The following is a 25,858-nucleotide window of genomic DNA, read 5'->3' as shown; positions in this document are numbered from 1 at the left end:
TACTTTGCAAGTGGTAAATGTGTGCAGCCTTGTAATAGTTAGCAAAGAGTGAAGCTTTGGAGACTACTGTTCTCCAGGAGTTGACAGTCTGGTCCAAGTCAATCCCACCTTCTTGGCTTAATGGGGGCTGGAACGTCCTGTCTTTTATGCAACTTAGCAACCCCTGGCAAGCAAGCAACCAAGACATTTGACAAAATTGTAACCATTTTACAAAATCACTTGAGCCATAAACCCCTTGTAATAGCTGAGAAATTTAGATATTTCAGAAGGAACTGGTCAAAGTAAGCAAGCATTTCTGAACACATTGCAGAACGACGCCAACTTTTATCAGTACAGTGATTTCAGAGATGGGATTTCTGATGCATTAAAGGACAGGCTTGTATGTGGCATGCATAGTCAAAGCACCCAAAAGAGGCTACGGTCAGAAAAAGACCTAACCTTAGAATGGGCACTGACCATTGCAGTATCGATAGAGACTGCAGCAAAGGATGCAGCAGAACTACAGGAAAAGAAGTTAGAATGTGAAATGCACAAAATGTCCCTGAATAGTGCAAAAAGCTAAAAATGTTGTCAATGTGGCATTCCCTCCCAAGATGCAAGTGACTATTGGCTTAAAGAAAAAGTTTGCAGAAATTGTCAGGGACAAGGTCATGTAGTGAGAGTGTGCAAGGCAGACAAAAAGCACAACAGAGTGAAAAGTTTCACACACAAAACTAAGCAAATGCATAAAATGGCTGAATGTAAAACAGTATCAGACAGCACAGGCTCTGGCAAAGGTGAGCTTTCATGCCTGGAACTGCATAGTATTACTGAAGCAGATAACAAAATCATATGGATCACTACAGATATATCTGGTGTAAAACTGAAAATGGAACTGGACACAGGGTCAGCTTTGTCTATAATTTCAAGGGCTGACTACAAAAGACTTGTGTTTTCTAAGCTACCATTATAGAAGATCTAAGTGATGCTAAAGACCTACACAAGCGAAAAAGTTTCCCCCAAAGGCAAACTGGAAGTGAATGTGATGTATGGAGGTCATACATGGCAGCTATTGCTTTATGTGTTGAAAAGTGGAGGGCCTACACACTTCAGAAATGAATGGTTGAGAAAAAACCAACTAGACTGGCACTCAATCAAAGTTCTCAATATCTCATCAACAGACAACTGGAGCCCAGACGATAACACTAACCAGAGACTGCCACAGCTGCTTAATGCGCAGGGGGGCTACTGCACAGGACTGAAAAAAGCTGCAGAAGATTATAAACTTAGTTGGCTCCATCTTGGGTACTAGCCTACAAAGAACCCAGGACATCTTCAAGGAGTGGTGTCTCAGAAAAGCAACGTCCATTATTAAGGACCTCCAGCGGCCAGGGCATGCCTATTTCTCGCTGTTGCCATTGGGTAGGAGGTACAGAAGCCTGAAGGCACACACTCAGCGATTCAGGAACAGCTTCTTCCCCTCTCCTATCTGATTATTAAATGGACATTGAACCCATGGACACTACCTCACATTTTTTAATATATAGCATTTCTGTTTTTTGCACAATTTTTAATCTATTCAATATATGTATATTGTAATTGATTTACTTATCATTATTTATTTTGTTTTTTTTCTTTTATATTATGTATTGCATTGTATTGCTGCTGCTAAATTAACAAGTTTCACGTCACACTGGTGATAATAAACATGATGCTAATGAGAAAATGTTTGAGAAGGACATTGATAAGCTCAAAGGCACGAAGGCCAGAAATGAAATGGATGAAGCTGCAACACCAAGATTCCATAAAGCATGTCCAGTGCCTTGGACGCTACGTCCTAAAGTGGATGCTGAACTTCAGAGCTTGGAGGCTTCTGGAATTTTCTCCAAGTTTGAGTGGAGGGATTGGGCTATGCCCATTGTCCCAGTGATCAGGAAAGGGAAGGCTGGAGCAGTTCACATACATGGGGATTTCAAAGTGAGCATCAACCCGGTGCTGTGTATTGTGCTGTCCTCTACCATGAATAGAAAACATTTCTGCCTCTTTGGCAGACGGGGAGAGGTTTTCAAAGATTGACTTGTCATAAGCCTATCGGCAAATGGAGATTGCGGAGTCAAGCAAGAAATCCCTCACGATCAACACTCAGAAGGGACTTTTCCAGTATAATCGTCTCGTCTTTGATGTCATATCAGCTCCAGCAATTTGGCAAAGTGCAATGGATCAAGTGCTCCACGATATCCCAGGAACACAGTGTTACCTTGATGATATCATTGTAACTGGCAGAAATAATGAAGAGCACCTCCAGAAATTTGGTAAAGCTCATACCAGACTGAGTGAGTATGGTCCGCACGCAAAAAGAGAGAAATGTGAGTTTTTCCAAGAATGAAATCGCATATTGTGGACATGTCATTGACAAGCATGGCTTACATAAGTCACAAAACAAGACTGAGGCAGTGCTACAGGCCAAACCAGAATATGTGTCATACCTCAGGTCATACTCTGGCCTTGTAATCTACTATAACCAGTTTTTCCCAAACATTGCTACAATGCTGCATCCATTGAACACACTTTTGCAATCAAGGCCAAAGTGGGAATGGTCTGACTGATGTGAAAGAGCGTTCAAAGAAACAAAGAGACTGCTGACATCAGATGAACTGCTCACCCATTATGACTCATCACTGCCCATCAGACTGCGTGCAATGCATCCCCTTATGGCATTGGGGCATTTTGTCACACTCTATGAAAGATGGATCTGAACGTCTGATTGTGTTTGCTTCAAGATCACTGACAAGAGCATAATGCAACTATGCACAGATTAAGCAAGAGGCCCTTAATCTAGTATGGGGAATAAGAAGTTCCATCACTACCTCTACAGACAAAAGTTTACTCTAGTGACAGATCACCATGTACTTGTGTCTGTTTTCAATCCGAGGAAGGGAATTCGAGTGATGTCTGCTACCCGGTTACAACGTTGGGCGTTGTTCCTAGGTGTCCACTTTTGTGATGTAGAGTTCAAGGGTACCAAACAACACAGCAACACTGTCATGTCTTCCACTGTTGGCAGCTGAAGAAGGAAAGTCTTCATACCGTGATTCAGCAGAAGTGTTCCACACCACATTGGTAACAAATATAAAGAAAAACAAGGAATGACCCAACATTGTCTATGACATCAGCATGCAAGGATGGCCAGCTCATGGTAACCCAATGTTTCCAGAGTTCTCAGTGAGATGAGACCAACTACCAGTACATCAAGGATGCTGACTTGTAGATCTCGTGCAGTTCCTTCCAAACTGCGTGCCAGAGTGTTAGAGAATCTGCATGAAGAACACCTGGGTACAGTCAAGATGAAGACTGTGGCATGGAGCAATGTGTGGTGGCTGGGAATAGATTGAAGACTCGGCCCAAAGCTGTTCAGGATGCCAAAATGTTCAAAATGCACCCCCACAGGCACCGTTACCCCCATGAGAATGACTGTCCTCACCGTGGCAAAGAGTACATACTGACTTTGCTGGGCCATTCATGGACTCCATGTCCGATTACTGTGGATGCTCATTTGAAGTGGCCAGAGGTCGTACCAATGAAGTTAATCAGCTAAGAAAGGACTACTTCCGCTCTGAGGACTATCTTCACCAGGACGAGCTTACCTGAAAAAATTGTCAGTGACAACAGACCATGATACAGGTCAGAATTCAGATGATTCATGAAGAAAAAGAACATCAAACATTTCAAATCAGCTCCTCACCACCCAGCAATGAATGGGTTAGCTGAAAGATTTATCCCAACGTTCAAGAAGTCCATTAAAGCGATGGACAAGGAGGACATTTCTCTACAGCACAAGGTGGACAACTTCCTTTTTGTGTATTGGACCTCTGGCCTTGTAATGACAAATTAAACACCTGCAGTACTGTTCATGAGCAGGAATCTGAGATCTCGCATAGACCTGAAACCAGACCTCTGGAGGGAAATGCAGAATAAACAGTTCAGTCAGTTGCTGAGAGAATCAGAAAGGAGCTTCGAGATTGGACAGGAAGTCCTAGTGTGTGATTACCAAGAGAACAGGTGGTCAACCAGTATGATAGCTACAGGAACTGGACCACTGATGTACACAGTGGATGTTGGAGATCAGACCTGGAGATGTGGACCAGATAATGGATGCTCAACTGAAGAACACACCTGAGTCGATTGCATCCAGCAAGACGGACACATTACAGCCACTGGACTTGCCTCTCCATGATGATCATGACACTGACAGCAATGTGACACCGGCAACCGAGAATGTTGTCTTTGACAAAACACCTGGCAGACCTGATGTCACTCCACAGGTCCAGAGGAGATATCCTGAAAGAAACAATCTGAAGACACTCTCAAGGTTTTAGGGTGAACTTCCCCTTCACCAGTAGATGAACCGACCTATGAACAGTACCTCACTATCTTTGCTCACTTTTTTGTCTTACTAAATTTACTTTTCAAAATTAATTTTTAGTGTAAATTGTAGTTTTCTACGTACATGTAGTGCTGATGGAAAACAATAAATTTCAGGACATGTAGTACTGTGCAAAAGCCTTAGGCACATATGTACTGTACAGCTAGGTGCTTGAGACTTTTGCACAGTACTGAGTCATTTTATGTATCGCACTGTACAGCTGCTGCAAAAAAACAAATTTCACAACTCCTGATAAGTCTGGTTCTGAAAGTGGGAAGTGGGCAGGGAGAAGGTAATCATGGTTGGGAAAGGGGGAAGGGAGAGGGGGCAGTGGAGAGCACCAGAGAGACATTCTGTAATGATTAATAAATCAAATTGAGAATCAAATGACCTTGCCTGGTATCTCAGGACTGGGTATGTCTGCACCCACACCACCACCTGCCCCTGGCACTCCTTCTCTGTTACCTCTCTCATGATGCTCCTCCCTCGCCATTCCCAACTTCCTTTGCTCCCACCAGATTTACAATCTTGCGCTCCGCTTCATGGTGACAAATACAGCACTGAGCAAAAGTCTTAGGCACCCTGGCTATACGTGTGCTTAAGATTTTTGCACAGTATTGAATGTCATGATATTAAACTTGATTCTAATTCTGATAAACTTTAATCAGTGAATATGCAAATCAAATCACTTAGTTTTTCTCATCAAAGCTACCAACAAGGAAACATCATCTGCCACAATGCAACTGGATAAACTGGTCAAACGATTTGTTGTATTTCAGTAGTCATGATTTTTTTTTTAGTGGCTAGTGTTGGTATCAGGAAGTGATTTAAAATAAGTTTTTAAAAAGTCAGGTCACTTTGGTTCTGGAAGTCTGTCAAATGGTGGAAGTTAACAAATGTAACAATAGATGCCGGTGATATTAAACCTGGTTCTGATTCTGAAATGCCCTTCATCTGCCAGCTCGTACCCTGTACCCATTCCACCCCCCCTCTTCACTTTATTAATATGGTTTCTTCCCTCTTTCTTTCAAGCCTTGATGGCGAAGGGTCTTGGTCAGAAACATCAACTATTTATTCCCCTTTCTAGAAACATGGAAAACCTACAGCACAATACAGGCCCTTCGGCCCACAAAGCTGTGCCGAACGTGTCCTTACCTCAGAAATTACCTAGGTCCCTCTATTTTTCTGAGCTCCATATACCTGTCCAGGAGTCTCTTAAAAGACCCTATCGTATCCACCTCCACAACTATTGCCAGCAGCCCAATCCATACACTCACCACTCGCTGCATAAAAAGAAAACTTACCCTGATATTTCCTCTGTACCTACTTCCAAGCACCTTAAAACTGTGTCCTCTCGTGCTAGTCATTCCAGTCCTGGGAAAAAGCCTCTGACTGTCCACATGATCGATGCCTCTCATCAGCTTATACACCTCTATCAGGTCACCTCTCATCCCCCGTTGCTCCAAGGAAAAAAGGCCGAGTTCACTCAACTTATTCTCATAAGGTGTGCTCCCCAATCCAGGCAACATCCTTTATAGTTGCTCAGTTCCTCCAGCATTTTATGTGTTTTGCTCAAGATTTCCAGCATCTGCAGAATTTCTTATGTTTATGCTAGAAATAATAAGCTGGACGAGACACATTATTTAAACACTGATGAAACAGTAAAATTAGAGTAGTAAGGGAGCATTGGTGGTGAGTCAGCATCTCTCCACAGATGTCGCCTGACCAGCTGAGTATTCTCAGCCCTTTTTTTAGTGAAGTTTCAAATATCTTTTATGCTTTGCTTGTCAACCAGAAACATTTACCAAAAACACAGCCTGACTAACTGAGAATTTTTATCATTTTCGGTCTTTAATTCAAATAAAAATGACTTCCAAATCTCTTGGAGTAACTGTGCACTTACAATTTTATGCATTAAACCATAGTTTGCAATATAATTTATATAATTGCCCCAGTCCCTGTTGAAAACCTGACAGTAACGATGCTGATTAATTTATATAAAAGAGAACTATTTCTTTATTAATAGTCATGAAACAGTAGAGCTTTATAATTACACTGTCGAGTGAAATGGAAGATTTTTATTAAATCTGCAGTGATACTTCTGTTTTTAAAAAAAAGTAATTTTTTTCAGTTGTAGTAATCCCTATATTTAATGTTTAATTACAGATTAGTTTCCTTCTATTCCTGATTTCCCAAATTCCAGTGACAACTGCTTGTGACCCAGGGGAGTATGACAATAATGGTGTCTGTTGTTCATTGTGCTCTCCAGGTAAGTGATGGCCAGTACTTTATACAATAATTATCTCAATACCAACAGAATGCTTTTCATTAGCTTTCAAAAGTGGTGCAGCTATATTTTTACTAAAAAAAAACATGCCAGAAATTGATTTTAGTAAGGCTTTGACAAGTTCACTGAAGGGAGGTTCATCCAGAGATAATAATTAAACAGGATCCATGGTGAATTGGCTGTTTGGATTCAGAACTGGCCTGCCCATAGAAGACAGGGTAGTAGTCAGTGGGATTTATTCTGGCTGGAGGTTTCTGATTAGTGGTGTTCTGCAGGGATCTGTACTTGGAACCCCTGCTGTTTGTGAAACATATAAATGACCTACAGTGGCATGCAAAGGTTTGGCACCTCTGGTCAAAATTTCTGTTACTGTGAATAGCTAAGCGAGTAAAAGATGACCTGATTTCCAAAAGGCATAAAGTTAAAGATGACACATTCCTTTAATATTTTAAGCAAGATTTCTTTTTTTTTCCCATCATTTACAGTTTCAAAATAACAAAAAAGGAAAAGGGCCCAAACCAAAAGTTTGAGCACCCTGCATGATCAGTACTTAGTAACACCCCCTTTGGCAAGTATCACAGCTTGTAAGTGCTTTCTGTAGCCCGCTATGACTCTTTCAATTCTTGTTTGGGGGATCTTGGCCCATTCTTCCTTGCAAAAGGCTTCTAGTTCTGTGAGATTCTTGGACCGTCTTCCATGCCCTGCTCTTTTGAGATCTATCCACAGATTTTCGAAGATGTTTAGGTGGGGGCGGGGGGGGGGAACTGTGAGGGCCATGGCAAAACCTTCAGCTTGCGCCTCTTGAGATAGTCCATTGTGGATTTTCAGGTGTGTTTAGGATCATTATCCTGTTGTAGAAGCCATCCTTTTTTCATCTTCAGCTTTTTTTTTTACAGGTGGTGTGATGTTTGCTTCCAGAATTTGCTGGTATTTAATTGAATTCATTCTTCCCTCTACCAGTAAAATGTTCCCCGTGCCACTGGCTGCAACACAAGCCCAAAGCATGATCGATCCACCCCTGTGCTGAACAGTGGGAGAGATGTTCTTTTCATGAAATTCTGCACCCTTTTTTCTCTGAACATACTTTTGCTCATTGCGGCCAGAAAGTTCTATTTGAAACTTTTGAAATCAGTCCAAACTGCATCAGGCTTGTTTAGATGTTCCTTTGCAAACTTCTGACGCTGGATTTTGTGGTGAGGACGCAGGAAAGCTTTTCTTCTGATGACAGGAGAACAGTGCACCACCACTCCAGAGTCTGCTAAATCTTCCTGAAGGTCTTTTGCCGTCAGTCGGGGGTTTTGATTTGCCTTTCTAGCAATCCTACGAGCAGTTCTCTCGGAAAGTTTTCTTGCTCTTCCTGACCTCAACTTGACCTCCACCGTTCCTGTTAACTGCCATTTCTTAATTGCCTTATGAACTGAGGAAACGGTTACCTGAAAACGCTTTGCTATCTACGTATAGCCTTCTCCTGCTTTATGGGCATCATTTATTTTAATTTTCAGAGTGCTAGGCAGCTGCTTGGAGGAGCCCATGGCTGCTGATTATTGGGACAAGGTTTGAGGAGTCAGGGTGTTTGAAATTTGCATCACCTGGCCTTTCCTAATGATGATTGTGAACAAGCCATAGGCCTAACAAGCTAGTTCAGGTCTGAGACCTTGGTAAAAGTTATCTGAGAGCTCAAATTTGTTGGGGTGCCCAAAGTTTTGCATGGTGCTCCTTTCCTTTTTTTCACTCTAAAATTGTACTGAACAAAAATAATACATGAATCTTGCTTAAATTGTTGAAAAGAATGTTTCATCTTTAACTTTATGACTTCTGGAGATCAGTTCTGCTCACTTAAGTATTCACAGTAACAGAAATTTTGACCGGGGTGCCCAAACCTCTGCATGCCGCTGTATATGAAAACGTAGATGGGTGGTTGGTAAGTTTGCAAATAATGTTCTTGTGGATAGTGTAGGTGTCTGGCAAAGGGTACAGCAATATGTAAACAGGTTGTAGATATGGGCACAGAAATGATCCAATGTGAAGTGATGCACTTTTGGAAATACAAAGAGACAATCCACTGTTACTGGCAAGACCATTAACAGTGTTGGTGACCAGAAGGATTTGGGGCTTAAGTTCATAGCTCCCTGAAAGTGATTACGGGTTGATAGTGTGGTAAAGAAATCATATGATATGCTTATCTTTAATGCTGAGGAACTGAGTTGAAGAGTCGAGAAGTTATGTTGCAGCTGTATAAAATTCTAGTCAGGCCCCATCTAGAATATTGCATTGTTCTGGTTACCCTATTATGGGAAGGAGGGGGTGCAGAGAGGTTTACCAGGATGCTGTCTGGCTTAGAGTGCATCTGCTATAGGAATAGGCTGGACAAACTTGGGCTGGCTTCTCTGGAGCAGCAGAGGCTGAGGAAGATTTGAAAAAGGTTTCTAGGATTATAAGAGGAAATGATAGACTGCCGGTATCTTTCTACCAGAGTTGAAATGTCTTTTACCAGAGTGGGGGCGAAGTATTTTTATTCAGAAGATTGGTGATTCTTGGAACGTGCTGTGTCCTGGGGTGGAGGGGGCGATCACAAGGTTCTTAGATAAGCATGTGGATGTGCAGGAAATGGAAGAATATGGACATTGTGTAGACAGAAGAAAATACTAATTTAATTAGCTTACAACATTGTGGGCTGTAGGACCTGTTCCTCTCCTGTACTGCATTCTATGTTCATAGAGCGTAGTTCAACTGTATAAACTATGTTCTAATGAAGTTTATTTTATCAGTGATATTTCCCTTTTTATATGAAAACATATGTACATAGATGCCTCTCTGTGCTGTTTTGTTTATATTGAAGTTTTTTGTGTAATATTTCCGTAAGGCAGTCAAGTTTCTCATTCGTATGTGTAGCCTTTTCATAGAGGATTTTCATACTTGGACAGGTTGAGACTTCTTAGTCCAGCATCCTGGAAACCTGAGAAATAGCCCTAGAACCCCCTATGTAAATATATGCCTAATCCCTGGGCTGGTCAGTTCACTCTGACATCCATGAGGATCCAGTACAGAAAATCATACAATGCCGGTCTGAGGAAATAAATATCAACACACTTAAGGAACTCGGCAGATGAGGCAGCAACCATGGATGCTGCCTGGTCTGCTGAGTTCCTCCAGCATTTTGCGTGTATTGTTTTGGATTTCCAGCATCTGCAGAATTTCTCATGTTGTGGAAATAGATGAAGTTTTACACTTCTGTGAGTCGGTAGACTGGTGAATATTCAAGGACTCCGTGGCCAATCTAAAAGAGTATGTCACCACAGTCGGACTTCATCAGGAAGTGTGTAGAGGACTGCACAGTACAGAGGTCAGTTTGGGTGTTTGCCAGACAGAAACGATGGTAAACTGAGAGATTGGCTTCCTAAGAATTGTAGGTCTGCTCTATTCTAATGAGCTGACTCTAACCCGTACATGAAACTGAGCTACGGCCTTTGTAAAGCTATCAGGAATGCCAAGAGACAAGACCAGCTCAAAGTCGAGTCCCAGACCAGCCATCAGGGCTTGTCTGCTATAACAGGCTGGGCATTATCACTGATGAGCTCAATGCATGTTTTGAACAGAATGGTATTGAAATGACAGCAGCCTCCAAAACACCTGAACTCACAGTCACTGCTGCAGATGTCGGATCAGCTTTCCAGTGAGTGAGCCCACAGAACGTATCTGGCCCACATCCTTTGATCCTTTGTCCATAAACAGGCAAACAGGGTTTTATGCGTACATTTCTAACCACTTCCTACTCCAATCTGAGGTTTCTACCCACTTTAGGGAGATCACTATCATCTCAATGCCACAGGAAAAAGAAAACTAGCATGCCTTAGTGCAACTACCATCCACCATCATAAAGTGCTTTGAAAGGTTGGTTATGGCCAGCTCCAGAAACCTTGAACCACTACAATTTGCAACTGTTGAAACAGTTCCTAAGCAGACAAGTTCTTGCAGGCTCCACATTCATCTCTGGAATGTCTGGAATTTAATTTCCTGTTTATTGACTGCAACTTTGCCTTCAGTATCATAAGAAACAAACTTATCTCCAAAGTTCCAGACCTAGGACTCAGCACTTCCTTCAATAACTGGATCCTCAACATTATTAAGAACACTTCTTGAGGGAAACAGTGGAGTGGTGAGTGAAGGCGAAGTGAACTCGAGGGTTGAGCTGTGCTGGTGCGATGCATGCTTGGAGTGTAACGTGATCAGAACAGTGTGGGAGTCAGAGATGGAGTTGAAGAGAGAAATTCGGAGAGGAGTTGTGGCGGAGGAGTTTTGTAGCCTGCCCAGCTGAACCAAAAGTGAGGTTGGTTCAAGATTGATCCACGTGCTGAGCCAATTTGGAAAGGTCAAGAATGTTCTTTGGCTGGGCGGCGAGATCTTGGCCCAGGGAGTACCTGGGGCCTGGGTCCTAGTATGTGGCATGATACAGTATTTAAACTCCAGCCCAGGTGGATTGTAAGGGCACAGTGTCGGGCCAATTCTGCTCACTCTTCCGCGATGTTCACTTCTCTCTCCATGGCGCTGACTTGTCAGCTTCGCAGAGTCTTGCCCCACTAAATGATTAACTTGAGACCGAGGCTATGGGCCTACTCTGGTGGCTCCAGGATTCAGGTCAATGGACTGAATTTGGTTAGGAATGCTGTTGCTTGCTTTTATTCTTTGCATGATTTGAGTTTTCTCCCCCCCCCCCCCCCCTTTCTCTATCGATTGGGTGTTGGTCTTTTTTAAAATTGAATTCTTTTGGCTTTCCTGCTTTGTGGCTGCTTATAAGCAGAGAAATTGCAAGGTTTTATAAATTATACAGTGATAATAAATGTATTTTGAAATCCTTGAACAGAATTATACCTGGACTCTTTCGATTTTGTTTTTTTTTATTCTGAGTTTTTTCACATTTTTCTTTTTACTTTCGGTTGCATGAATTGTTTTGTTTTGTGTGGGGGGGAGGAGGTGTTTGCTGTTTTTCTTTGATCCAGTTCCGTGGTTTTCTTTGTTTCATTGCTGTCTTGAGGAGACGAATATCAGGGTTGCACACTGCATACATACTTTGATAATAAGCGTACTTTGCGTCTTTGAATCACAAGGCTGTGTTTCCAATTTACTTACTTTGCTCCCTGTACACTCACGACTTGTTCAGACTGTGATCTAACTCCATGTAAAGGTTTGTAGATGTTACCGCCGTAGTGAACTCAATCTCAAACATGATGAGGTGGAGTACCAGAAGGATACAGAGAGCAAAGTGGCATGGTGTTAATACAAGAACCTTTTCCTCAATGGCAGCAGAACAAAGGGGCTGCTCATTTCCTGGAGTACATGCTCCTGGATGTATTTGTGATGCTGAGGTGGAGATGATTGAGAGCTTAAAGTTCCTGATGTAAATACCACCTGTAGCACGTTCAGTCTATGGCCAAGAAAACATACCAACATTTCGACTTCCTCAGAAGGCTAAGGAAATTTGGCAGTCTCCTTTGACTAATCTTTATCAATGTAAACAGCTTGGCGTGGCTAATGCTCTGCCAAGACCACGAGATGCTACACAGAGTTGAGGGCACGGCTCAGTCCATCATAAGAACTAGCCTTCCCTTCATGAACTCTCCTTACTCTTCCCAATGCCTTGGACAAGCAACCAACATGATCAAGGACTACTCCCACACTGGACATCTTTTCTGCTTCCACCTTCCATTGGGCAGAAGATACAGAAGTTTGAAAGCACACGCCAGCAGTTTCAAGGATAGCTTGAATCCCACCTCTTTAAAAGTCTTGAGCATATTGTAAGATGAAGATGACCTCCTGAATCTCTTAGTCTAACTTGTCATGGCCCTTGCACCTATCTACACTGTACATTCTCTGTAACTGTATCAGTAAAACTGTATTTTCCATTCTGTTACTGCATTTTGCTTTGTACTGCCTGAAAGTATTTGTTTTAGACTGATCAACCTGCATGGCAAATGAAACAGTTTTTCACTGTCTGTGTGAAAATCATAGACCAGGTACATCCCATAATTTGCTTCCCACTGTGAACTGACAGTAGCAAGTATTGATAAGAGATTGCTATATCTGTTTTCTAAGCAAATTCCTTAAGTGTGTGCCTGCTGTGAACTGCCAGTCTACAGAATATTGCCCCTGGTAAACTAGGGTAGTTCCTCACACACTTTATGTTTAATTTTCAACATGAATTGTGTGTCTCACATATTGCTAATAGAGAAATATTTTGCTAATTAAATATAAAATGATAATACCAGTGACATAGATAAAATACTGGAGAAATTCAGCACTTCAGGCAGCATCTTTGGAACATGTTGGCTCAAGACCCTTCTTCAGGACTGAAAAGGAAAGGGGAGACATCTGAATAATACAAGTGTGCTTTGCAAACTAATAGTGTCAGATCTAAACTATGCCACACTTCGTGATTTGCCAGACTACAGAATGCTGAACCAGAGTTCCAACCATAATAGCTTTTATTAGTGGTAATTTCAATTTTGTTTTTCTTTCTATTCATAAATTTGCAAAATCTTGCCAACATATATTTTTGAAAATTAACTTTCAAATATATTGTAGATTAAATTGAATTATGTGGAAGATACAGACAGACATACTTTATTGATCCCGCGGGAAACTGAGTTTCGTTACAGTCGCACCAACCAAGGATAGTGTAGAAATATAGCAATATAAAACCATAAATAATTAAGTAATAAGAAGTAAATTATGCCAAGTCCAGGACCAGCCTATTGGCTCAGGGTGTTTGACCTTCCAAGGGAGGAGTTGTAAAGTTTGATGGCCACAGGCAGGAATGACTTCCTATGATGCTCAGTGTTACATCTCGGTGGAATGAGTCTCTGGCTGAATGTACTCCTGTGCCTAACCAGTACATTACGGAGTGGATGGGAGGCATTGTCCAATATGCCACACAACTTGGACAGCTTCCTCTTTTCAGACACCACCGTCAGAGAGCCCAGTTCCACCCCCACAACATCACTGGCCTCACAAATGAGTTTGTTGATTCTGTTGGTGTCTGCTACCCTCAGCCTGCTGCCCCAGCACACAACAGCAAGCATGATAGCATTGGCCACCACAGACTCATAGAACATCCTCAGCATTGTCCGGCAGATGTTAAAGGACCTCAGTCTCCTCAGGAAGTAGAGACGGCTCTGACCCTTCTTGTAGACAGCCTCAGTGTTCTTTGACCAGTCCAGTTTATTGTCAATTTGTATCCTCAGGTATTTGTAATCCTCCACCATGTCCACAGGGACCCCTTGGATGGAAACAGGGGTCACCGGTGCCTTAGCCCTCCTCAAGACCACCACGAGCTCCTTAGTCTTTTTCATATTAAGCTGCAGATGGTTCTCCTCACACCATGTGACAAAGTTTTCCACCTTCGCCCTGTACTCCGCCTCATCTCCCTTGCTGATGCATCCAACTATGGCAGAGTCATCAGAAAACTTCTGAAGATGGCAAGACTCTGTGTCGTAGTTGAAGTCCGAGGTGTAGATGGTGAAGAGAAGGGGAGACAGGACAGTCCCCTGTGGAGCCCCAGTGCTGCTGACCACTCTGTCTGATACACAGTGTTGCAAGCACACGTACTGTGGTCTGCCAATCAGGTAATCAATAATCCATGACACCAGGGAAGCATCCACCTGCATCACTGTCAGCTTCTCACCCAGCAGAGCAGGGCGGATGGTGTTGAACGCACTGGAGAAGTCAAAAAACATGACCCTCACCGTGCTCGCCGGCTTGTCCAGGTGCACGTAGACAGGGTTCAGCAGGTAGACGATGGCATCCTCAACTCCTAGTTGGGGCTGATAGGCGAACTGGAGAAGGTCTAAGTGTGGCCTAACCATAGGCCGGAGCTGCTCTAGAACAAGTCTCTGCAGGGTCTTCATGATGCGGGGGGTCAATGCCACTCAGGCTCAGGTTGAAGACATGGTGAAGTACTCCACATAGCTGGGGGGCACAGGCTTTGAGCACCCTAGTCACTGTTAAACATGTTTGCCAAGATTCTACAGTCTTTGAATGGAGAATTGTTGCACCCGGGCAATCTGATTTACTACAGTTCCTACTATGCTATGTGCAGGACAAAATAAACAGTGCTCAAAAACTGAACAGAGTGTAGAATCCTCACTGAGCCACACTGGTGATTGAACTGGATAATCCTAAAATTGGCCACAACAATCCTATCAGCTTGTGCCATGAAAGTGCTCATGATGCATTAACCCTTGATACAGATGCTGGGAATCCAGAGAAACACACACAATGCTGGGTGAACTCAGCAGGCCAGGCATCATCAATGCAGAAGAATAATCGGTTGATATTTCAAGTCAAGATATCTATTTGGGTCTCAGTCCAAAACATCGACTGTTTATTCCTCTCCATTGATGCTGCCTGACCTGCTGAGTTTCTCCAGCATTTTGCATTAACCCCTCACTGCTTGTAGATTTTTGGGATTTCTGAGTCAGACCAGTGCTTTTCAAAGAATAGCTACAGGCAGCAGCAGCACAGTGAAAAGCAAAAATTGGGAAAGAACAGCTTGAGTGAGAGAGAGCTAAAAAGGACACGGGAAGTAAAAAAAATTAACATATCAGCACCAATTAACATTTGAATGATTGAGAAATGAACATAAATTAAACTTCCATAAGTTAAGAATTTCTATGGAATTTGCTATCAGTTACCATATGTGGCTTGAGAACAGTGTTTTCTCATATTACAGTAACTCAAACTTCGGCTGGTGTTGTTTTGTGGGGTGCCATCTTTCAGTGAAAAATGAAAGTAGATATACGTTTCTTAAGTGTTTTATATGCATAGACTATATACATATTTATATGCATATACTATATACTAAGAAAAAGATTTCACTAACTGACGCTAAATAATACCAGATGTACTTGTTCCGACTTACGTACAAATCTGACTTAAAAGACAGACTCAGGAACGGAACTCGTTCATAACCCGGGGACTGCCTGTATTTAAATGAAATATAGAACAAATTAGAACTACCAACATTACTACAGTCCTGTGGCGACCCACTTCCTAGCGCACTCGAATCGGCTCACAAATAGCCAGCGAGCCGGCACAAAGGCCAGTCCCAAAAGGGCGCCAGGTCTGCTTCACCAACAAAGGGAAAAGCCTGCGGGGGATTGTGAGTATGTGCCCCCTACAGCATCCGCGCCCGGAGAGGGCGGGATCAGGGAGGCTTTAAAGCAAGGCTGTGAAGTTCGAATAAAATCTTCTTTAACTGCAGTTTACCGATTCCGTGTCATTATTTCAGCGCTGTGTGTAGCACACCGCTACAGTACAAAGAAACTGTGCATTTGTTTGTAATAGTTACCAGTAGAGGTGTGTTCTTTTGATTGACTTTAAATGAACAAAGTCAGTCCACAGACCTAGTGCAGATAATGGACTGCCTTCATTGCCTTCCTTCATGAAGTAATGTCGTTAGCCAACAATAAATTTCCTGATACCTATATCCATTGGCTGCACCAAGAATATTATCTTGGCAGACAGAAATTCCAGAAGAATATTTCTCAAATATTCTACATTCGAGTGTGCAGTATGATTGTCAACAAGCAGAGGAATTTTGCTTGTAGCTCTGTCTCCCAATTCATTAGTCATTTCTTAAAAATTTCGGAAGTCATCCACGCATTCTTATTAGCATAGAACCCAATTGGTAAACTATCCATTCTTCACCTCTTAAAGCTCTGAGGCTTAATGCTTTTCCCCAGTAATCAACAGTTTTTAAAAATCAGTTTCTGACATATTTGAACAGTGCAACACAGCTTTGCAATCCTTTGCTTTCTTTGACCCTGATAGTGTTGCAAAGGAAACCATCTGCTGTGGCACAATAAAAAAAAGTCCTGTCTCATCAGCATTTCGGCACATCGGTTACTTCTGCCAGCTGAGTGGTGATTGGTGGATAGCTTTCAATTCAGTCTATTAGGATAATTTTTTCAGCTAGTGTCAAATCTTCTCATGGCATCTTGGCAAGGATCTCAAGTACAAAATAATCAAAAACATCTCTTCTTTTTGAATCGGCGTCTGTTGTTCCAAATGGATAACATAACACAAGCACACACATCTGCACATCTGCACCGTGTAGTGTCTAATGGCTACACAAGTGCATGTGACTGATGGTCTCATGTCCCAATTAAGCAGCATAGTGTCCCAAATAAACAAAGGGAATCCTGGCTATTTTCTTGATTTGTTTTTGTCTTTTGAAGGCTGTCCCAAATAAATGGCTGCCTTGGTTATCTGATGACCCAATTAACCAGAATCCACTTATCAGTAGTGATATTCACCATCTCCTCCAGTGTACCTGGGTAATCTGAGGAAGGGAGTGTTTGAAGATGAAGACCACACATCTGTCACAAAGCTCATGCTCCACAGGGTAGCAGTGGTTCACTGCACCCCTGTATGTTTCTGTGACATGGACGATATGCAGCAAGAAAATCATAGCAAGACAAGTCTCTGCATTCCCTCCAAATAAGCAAACCAACATCAGCTTCCTTTCCTAGGCCTGATGGATGGCCATATTATTTGCAGGACCTGAAACAAATTGTTTTGAGCTAAGTGACAGTAAGCATTTACCAGGTGGACAGACAAAAAAGTTCAAAGAAAATTTATTATCAAAGTACACATATGTCACCATATACGACCCTGAGATACATTTTCTTGCAGGCATTCACAGTACAAAGAAACCCAATAGAATCAATAAAAAATTACACACAGACAACCAATGTGCAAGAGACAACAAATTGTGCAAATACAACAAAAATGAAAAAATCTAAATAATAAATATTGAGAATGTGATTTCCGGAGTCTTTGAAAGGGAAGTCATAAGTTGTGGAATCAATTTAGTATTGGAGTGAGTGTAGTTAGCCACTCTGGTTCAGGAGTCTGATGGCTGAGGGATAAAAGAAGCTTGTTATAAAATTGTGAAGACTTACTGATTAATGGGCATCCCAGATTTGAATTTGCTCAGTATGGGGAAGGAAAATTGAAGTGTTCATGCAGAGCCTCATGTTCACGAATTAAGAACACACTGTCATTGGAAGGTTGAACACATCAGCCGTCAAGCCGTGTACCCACCTGCCCAATTACAAACATCCTGCCAGAGTTGAGGCTGAGTCTCTGAGGTTTACATTAGCCTTATCGTCCACCTCGGAACCACAGAGCTGGAGCTTAACCAAGTCATCCACAATTCCAAGGGGCTGCAAAAAATAGGGTGTATCCATGATAGTGCTTATGCATACAGCGTCTCTGAATACATGGCATCGCTGAAATACTATTTCTGCTCAGAAGTAATAATGGTTCTCAGGTAGCGTTTTTTTTGACAAAAATGCATTCGAATTGATTCTTTGAGAGCAGAATAAGCACTGTGATTCGTTGTCACTTTTCCAATGCAGATTTTTGTTTTATTGCAGGCACGAGAGTATCCAAACACTGCACCTTGATGACGGGCACAACATGTAATCCCTGTACAAATGGAGAGTATATGGAGCATCCAAATGGACTAGAGAAATGCTTTAAGTGTAAAATATGCGATGCAGGTATTTATTATAATATTGACTGAAGTTATGCTAATTTTATCAACCCATCAGGGTTTTCTGAAATTCATTTACAAAGAATTACTGACACCACTTGCTGCTATTGTACCAAACAATGTCATGACTGCATCGTAGTGAAAACCTGAGCTCAACTTCAAACCTGACGTGCCATTTTCTGCCATCAGATTCTTGCTGTAGGGCAAATTATGATGAGAAATCTCAGTGAAAATATCCCGGGGTAGAAGTTGCTTCACTTTCTTTCCGGGATTTTAAAACAGCATCTCTTGTCACCCTGTTTTTGTGAAAGTTGACATGTTTTGATCTGTCATATTTTAGCCCAGCTGAGTTGAGCCTGAAACCAGTTCTCAAAAGGGCATATTGCCTAATATAAGCAGCATTGATCAGGCTGCAGGTGAGCCTTCACCTAAAGAATGAATACACTAAGAATATGGAGTTGGGAGAGTGCTCACAAGAGTTAATAGGAGCTGGGCAAGGTGGTGGAAAACAGAACTAGCAGGAGGCATGATCTTTGTTCAAGGGAGCCACTGCACCTTTTCTGGACTACAGACATACTCTTGGCAGTGGGAGTTGCAGGAAGATCTCTGCATGGACATGAATGCCTGTACTTGAGAAATCTTCAACCCATGCCTGTTCCTCCTACAGGGTGAAGGAAAATTGGCTGAAATTTCTCTCCTTTAGTTTGGCTTTGTGTGACCTGAGTAATAATTCAACGAAGAACTCAATCTGAGGTGGGGCAGCAGTCAATGATGGCAACGTGGAATGACTTTGAGTGCACAAAGCGAAGAATGATCTTCTGAAGTAGTGAATGCAATATATGGAGACAATAGTTGAGGTTGCAGCAGCTCATTGATGTTATTGAGGATAGTGCAATTTCAGCCCAATACATCAGTGGTCCCCAACCACCGAGCTGCGGACCGGTTTCAGGCCACGAGGAAACGATATGATTTGGTGATATGAAACAATATGAGTCAGCTGCACCTTTCCTCATTCCGTCAGGCCCACTGTTGAACTTGAATGCACACGAGGTCATTACCCACTGGAGGTCATCAGTCGGTCATTAACCTACAACTACTCGATGAGTGAAAAACAAATGTCGCTTGAGAGTTTCTTTGGAAGAGGTGGTAGGGGACATAAAAGGCCTAACGATAATGATAACACAGAGACAGCTGAGGCCAAGACTACAAAAAAAAAGAAAACTTCCTTCAACAGGAAATACGATGAGTCATACATAAAATATGGCTTTAATGTGACCGGTGACTCGCACGCTCCAAGCCCCTTGTGTGTAATATGTGGGGACAAGCTGTCTAATGAGGTAATGAAGCCCTCAAAATTGCTTCGGCACCTTGAGTCCAAGCACCCTGCACTTAAAGACAAACCCATTGAGTTTTTTAAGGAGAAGAAAACGTGAGCAAGTGGGACAGAGGCAACTGCTGAGAGCCACCACCTCCACAAATGCTGCTGCTGTGAGAACATCGTACTTTGTGGCTAGTCGTATTGCTAAGGCTAAGAAGCCTCTCACTGTTGGTGAAGAATTGATTCTGCCTGCTGCCAGGGACATGTGCCGTGAACTGTGGGAGAAGCTGCAGCTAACAAGATGGCACAGGTTTCTCTTTCAGCTACCACAGTTTCAAGGAGAATCTCTAACATAGTGGAGGACATCGAAGCACAGCTATTGGAACGGCTTAATGAGTCACCATGGTATGCTATCCAGGTCGACAAGTCTACCGAAGTCAACAACAAGGCATTACTGCTGGTTTATGTGTGATATATATCTCAAGACGATGTGCACGAGGATACGTTGTGTGCACTGCCGCTGCCAACTAACACAACTAGGGTAGAACTATTCAAGTCTTTGAATGACTACATGTCAGGCAAACTGGACTGGTCATTCTGGGTTGGAATATGCAGCTATGACTGGACGGCTGTCTGGTTTCACCACCCGAGTCAAAGAGGTTGCTCCTGAATGCCAGTCTACACACTGTGTCATACAAAGGGAAATGCTGGCTAGCCGAAAAATGTCACCCGATCTTAACAGCCTATTGAGTGATGTTGTTGAAGTTATCAATCACATCAAAGCAAAAGCCCTTAACTCACGTCTGTTTGAGCAGCTGTGCGAGGAAATGGATGCAGAACACAAACGCCTTCTCTTCTTCACTGAAGTCAGGTGGCTATCAAGGGGGAGAGCCCTGGCCAGGGTTTTTGAGTTAAGAGAGCCGCTGCAGAGATTTCTTTCAGGAAAAAATCACCACTGGCAGCACACTTCAGTGATGAGGAATGGATAGTAAAACTCACTTATCTGTGTGACATCTTCAACCTGCTCAATGAACTCAATTTGTCACTTCAGGGGAGAATGACAACTGTCTTCAAGTTGGCAGATAAAGTGTCTGCTTGCAAAGCCAAACTGGAACTGTGGGGACGGCGAGAGGACAGGGGCATATTTGACATGTTCCCAACATTAGCTGGGATTCTGGGAGAGACTGAGGCTGCACCGTCCTTCTCACAGCTGCTGTGCGATCACCTATCTTTGCTGTCAACAGAATTCGAGTGTTACTTCCCAACCGCAAATGATCCAAGGTGTGCAAAGGAATGGGTCCGTGACCCATTTGTGAATGTCCCCGGTGAATCATCCATGTCAGTGTGGGAAGAAGATCAACTCCTCGAGCTTGCAAATGACGGTGGGCTGAAAAGTATGTTTGACATAACATCTCTGCCACATTCTGGATCAAAGTCAAGGCTGAATATCCTGCGATAGCCACAAAAGCACTGAAAGCATTGCTTCCATTTCCAAAATCATATCTCTGAGAAGTGGGGTTTTCTGCAATGAATACAACGAAAACTAAATTGTGGAATAGACTGGACATGAGGAACCCTGTTCAAGTATCGCTGTCTCCTATCACCATTCGATGGGACCGTCTTGTTGCAGGGAAACAAGCCCAGGGCTCCCACTGATTCAGCGATATTGCAGTGATTTTATATGTTTAAACGAGGAAAATATGCGCTGTGTGTTTAATATCCAAACGTTACTTAAAAAGTTATGATGCTATTGACTTATAAGTGACTTATAATTGACTTATCACTACATTCATGCGAGGAAAATAAGCGCTGTGTGTTTAATATTAAATTCATTAGATAAACCCTATTAGAAGCGAAATTGAGTGTATCAGCCACTTACAAGTGACTTATAATTGACTTATCACCTATATTCCAGTCGTGATTAACACTCTCTCCCCCCCTCCCCCCCATCGGCCGGTCAGCAAGAATATTGTCAATATTAAACCAGTTCATGTTGCAAGAAAGGCTGGTGGCCCCTGTATTAAATGGTATAATTTCAGAGAAATGATTAGTAAAACTTGGTTGTTCTCTGAGGAAATAACTCATTTTACACAACAATGAATTTCAACATCTCCAGTGGAATTACAACTGCTGTCATTTCGAATAGTTAACACTAGGAAAACAGTGGTACTAAGAAGTCAACATTTCAGTCCAAAGATTAGGAGTTAAACTTCTATATAGGAAAGAACATTTCTCCTTTCCCAGGAGCCAAAACCTCTTTTTCTTCAATGAAACTCTTGCATGAAGCCATCTTGATATATTGACCAGTCACAGATGGCAGGAAGGCATAGCCTTGACATACATTTAGAGTAATAGAGTTGTACAGCACATGGTCTATGCTGGCCATCATGCCAATCTGTTCAAGTCCCATTTACATGCAATAATTTCATATCCATACATTATTGTTCATTCAGATATGTTCAGATTCCTCTTAAATGTTGTTACTGTTCCTCCCACAACCACCTCCCTCATGCAAGTATACACATGCTCTTTAGTTTTAGATACTCTTACCAGAGGAAGGAAACACTGGCTATCTACCCTATCAACTATCACTGATATGTATCATGGAATTTGTTGCTTTGCAGCAGAAGAATAGTGCATTGCATTAAAACAAATCCTATACTTTGCAATAATAGATAAAAACAAAGTACTACAAAAAGAGAGCAAAATAAGTAAGGTAGAGTTCATAGTCCACTCAGCAATTAGAGGTGAAGAAACTGCTTCTAAAACATTGAGTGAAGCTCTTCAGGCTCCTGTACCTTCTTCCTGGTGGTAGTAATGAGAAGAGGGTATGTCCTGAGTGATAGGGATCCTTAAAGGTGGACGCTGCCTTTTTGAGGTACCGCCTTTTGAAGATATGTTTAATGCTGTGAAGGCTAGTGCCCATGATGGAATTGACTGAGTTTACAACTCTCTGCAGCTTTTTTTAAATCTGTGCATTAATGCCTCCATATATCTATATCATTCGGCTGTCAGCCTTCTTCGCTCCAAAGAAAACAGACCTAGCCCCTCCAATCTTACCTGATAACTTAAGCCCTCCCATCAAGGTCACACCCTTGTAAATGTTTCCTGTGCCATCTCCAGCATAATTATATTCTCCCTAGTGTCTGGTAACTGGAACTGCATACAGTATTCCAAGTGCAGTCTGTCTACTATTTTGTACGACTGTAACACAGCATCTCAACTCTTGCACTTGAAGCCTCAGCTTTCTTCAGCACCCTGTTTATCTGTGTTCTCGTTTTCAAGAAACTGTGTACTTGTATTCCCCCAGGTTTCTCTCTTCAACAGGATTCCTCAAAGCCCTACCATTCACTGTGTAAGCCTTGTTTCAACTTCACAAAGTCCACCACTTTCCAGTTGTTCAAGTTAAATTCCATCTGCTATCCCCTTCCCATCTTCCCAGTTGTTCTATGTCCTGTTGTAAACTTAGATGATCCCTCTGCAGTGTTCGCCACCTGTCCCAATTTTGATATCGACTGCAAACTTACCACTGGTGCCGCCTGCATTTTCATTCAAATCTTTAATATGCATGATATCCAGCAACAATCACTTTCATGCCCCACTGCGCTCAGACCTCTAATCTGGAAAACAATATTCCCCAGTCAGTTTTATATCTGTTTGGGTTCTTCACCCAAGTCCTATATGTTCTGGCCTTCTGTACCATCTTCCCATACAGGACCTGATCAAAAGCTTTATTAAAGTCTTTCTAGGCGACATCTACCACTCTGCTCTTATCAATCCTCTGAAGACAGCTGGACTTTGCACAGCCATACTCATATCATTCTATATACAGGCAGTCCCCGGGTTACGTACGGGTTCCGTTCCTGAGTCCGTCTTTAAGTCGGATTTGTACGGAAGTCGGACCAAGTACATCTGGTATTATTTAGCGTCAGTAAGTCAAACGTTTTTCTTAGTATATAGTATATATTTTACCTTTCTATGCATATAAAACACTTAAGAAACGTATGTATTCCAATAATTAAACCACTGCGTTGCTGAGTAATAATTGTAGCTTTCATCGGGGCAGCGCCTTTCACATGCTCCATTATTCTCACTTTATCCGTTATCCTTTAAAATTGTTCCAATCGTTGACCAACTGTAGCCTAACGCTTTTCCAATGACTGATGGTGTTTCGCCTCTTTCCAAACACTATTATTTCCATTTTATTTACAATCGCAATTGCTTCCCATCAATGGAGCAGAAACACTGCGGGCGGCAGATCCCGACCTGCGCCAGCTCCCGAAGTCCGCTGGGTCCTCAGGACCAGAGCACTGATTCCCCGGGTGCTAAACTGCACCGAACTGAGACAGGTTAAATGGGACTAGCGGGGTCTGTGCTGGGTTTGGGTATTTGATCCTCCACAATATTCCGTGTGGGAATTTAAACTGATGGTGGCAGTGGGTTTTTTTTATGAGGTCAAGTTGCGAGCTCATCATCAACCCGGCACGGATGGTATGGGAGTCACTGAATCGACATCAACCCGGCACGGGAGTGATCTGTCACTATATCGAACTCGGGAACCTCCGTTCTCTAGCCCGGTGCTGATCTGACTGCGCCACCATCCGACCGGAACAGGGGAGGGGGGTCAGGGTGAATCTTACTAAGAAAAATTTGAGCCAAATACAAAGTTAAACACTCAACACAGTGTCAACAGCAACAACTTAAAGTGGTGGACGGCGTCGCGATCTGGCTTAAAATGTTGGATGGCATTCTTCTTCCTCGGTTCATAAGTATGAGTTGTCCGTAAGTCGGACATTCATAACTCGGGGACTGCCTGTATGCGCAGTAAAGAGCATCGTAACAAACTGCATCACTGCATGGCATGGAAACAGCACTGTCGTGGACAGGAAGACTTTACAACAGGTAGTCAAAACTGCCCAATGCATCACTGGCACCAGTCTGTTCACCAACAAGGATATAAATACACAAAGGTGCAAGAAAAGGGCCAGTAACATGAAGGATCCCACCCACCCTACTCATGGACTGTTAGTCCCACTCCCATCAGGGAGGAGGCTACATAGCATCCACACCAGGACCACCAGACTCAAAAAGCAGTAAGTTTGATCAACACCTCTACCCACTCACCTTCCCTCCACATCCCCAACTACCACTGCTTATCATTTTGTTATGTACAAACACTCCGGTTTAGACTATATGCCCTATCTATGTGTCTCATAATTTTATAAACCTCTATCACATCTCCACTGAGTATTCAATATTCCAGGGAAAACTTCCAGGGAAGTTTGTCCAACTTCTCCTTAAACAATGCCTATAAAAAGTATTCAACCTCCCCCCCCCCCCCCCGGGAAGTTTTCATATTTTATTATTTTTCAATACTGAATCTCAGTGGATTTAATTTAGCTTTTTTGACACTGATCAACAGAAATACATTCTTTACTGTCAAAATGAAAACCGATCTCTACAAAGTGATCTAAATTAATTACAAATATAAAACACAAAATAATGGATTGCATAAGTATTCACCCCCATTTAATATGACACACCAGATTGTCACTGGTGCTGCCAATTGGTTTTAGAAGTCACATAATTAGTTAAATGGAGACCTGTGTGCAGTCAAGGTGTTTCAATTGATTGTAGTAAAAACACACCTGTATCTGGAAGGTCCAGATGTTGGTGAGTCAGTATCCTGGCGAAAACTACACCATGAAGATACAAGAATGCTCCATGCAACTTTGCAAAAAAGTTCTTGAAAAGCATACATCAGGAGATAGATACAAGGAAATTTCCAAGTCACCTAATATCCCTTGGAGTACAGTTAAGACAATCTATGGAATGGAAAGAATACGGCAGAGCTGTAAATCTGCCTAGAGCTGAGTGACTGTACAAGAAGGGGACTAGCGAGGGAGGCCACCAAGAGATGTGGGACAACCTTGGAGGAGTTACAAGCTTCAGTGGCTGAGATACGAGAGACTGCACATTCAACAACTGTTGCCCAGGTTCTTCAGCAATCGCAGCTTTATGGGAGAGTGGCAAAGAGAAAGTCATTGTTGGAAACAAAAACTCACGTGAAATCTCGGTTAGAGTTTGCCAGAAGACGTTGGAGACACTGAAGTCAGCTGGAAGAAGGTTCTATGGTCTGATGAAACCAAAATTGAGCTTTTTGGCCATCAGACTAAACGCTATGTTTGGCGTAAGCCTAACACTGCACATCATCAAAAACAAACCCCCCTACTGTGAAGCATGGTAGTGGCTGCATCAGGCTGTGGGGATGCTTCACTGCTGCAGGCCCTGGAAGGC

General features: G+C 42.5%; 1 protein-coding gene across 1 annotated transcript in view; it reads left to right on the top strand.

Moving 5' to 3' along the window:
* Positions 1-25,858, top strand: part of LOC132382220 (tumor necrosis factor receptor superfamily member 14-like) — a 72,311-nt gene that overhangs the window by 25,422 nt on the left and 21,031 nt on the right. The window contains exons 8-9 of the mRNA XM_059952226.1: positions 6,569-6,671; positions 18,125-18,250. Of these exons, the coding sequence (XP_059808209.1) occupies positions 6,569-6,671; positions 18,125-18,250 (229 nt within the window). The remainder of the gene's footprint in view (positions 1-6,568; positions 6,672-18,124; positions 18,251-25,858) is intronic.

Source organism: Hypanus sabinus, chromosome 27 (genome assembly GCF_030144855.1).
Source record: "Hypanus sabinus isolate sHypSab1 chromosome 27, sHypSab1.hap1, whole genome shotgun sequence".
Lineage (NCBI taxonomy): Eukaryota > Metazoa > Chordata > Chondrichthyes > Myliobatiformes > Dasyatidae > Hypanus > Hypanus sabinus.
The sequence above is the reverse complement of the archived record's forward strand: the minus strand, read 5'-3'. Positions and strand labels throughout refer to the sequence as shown.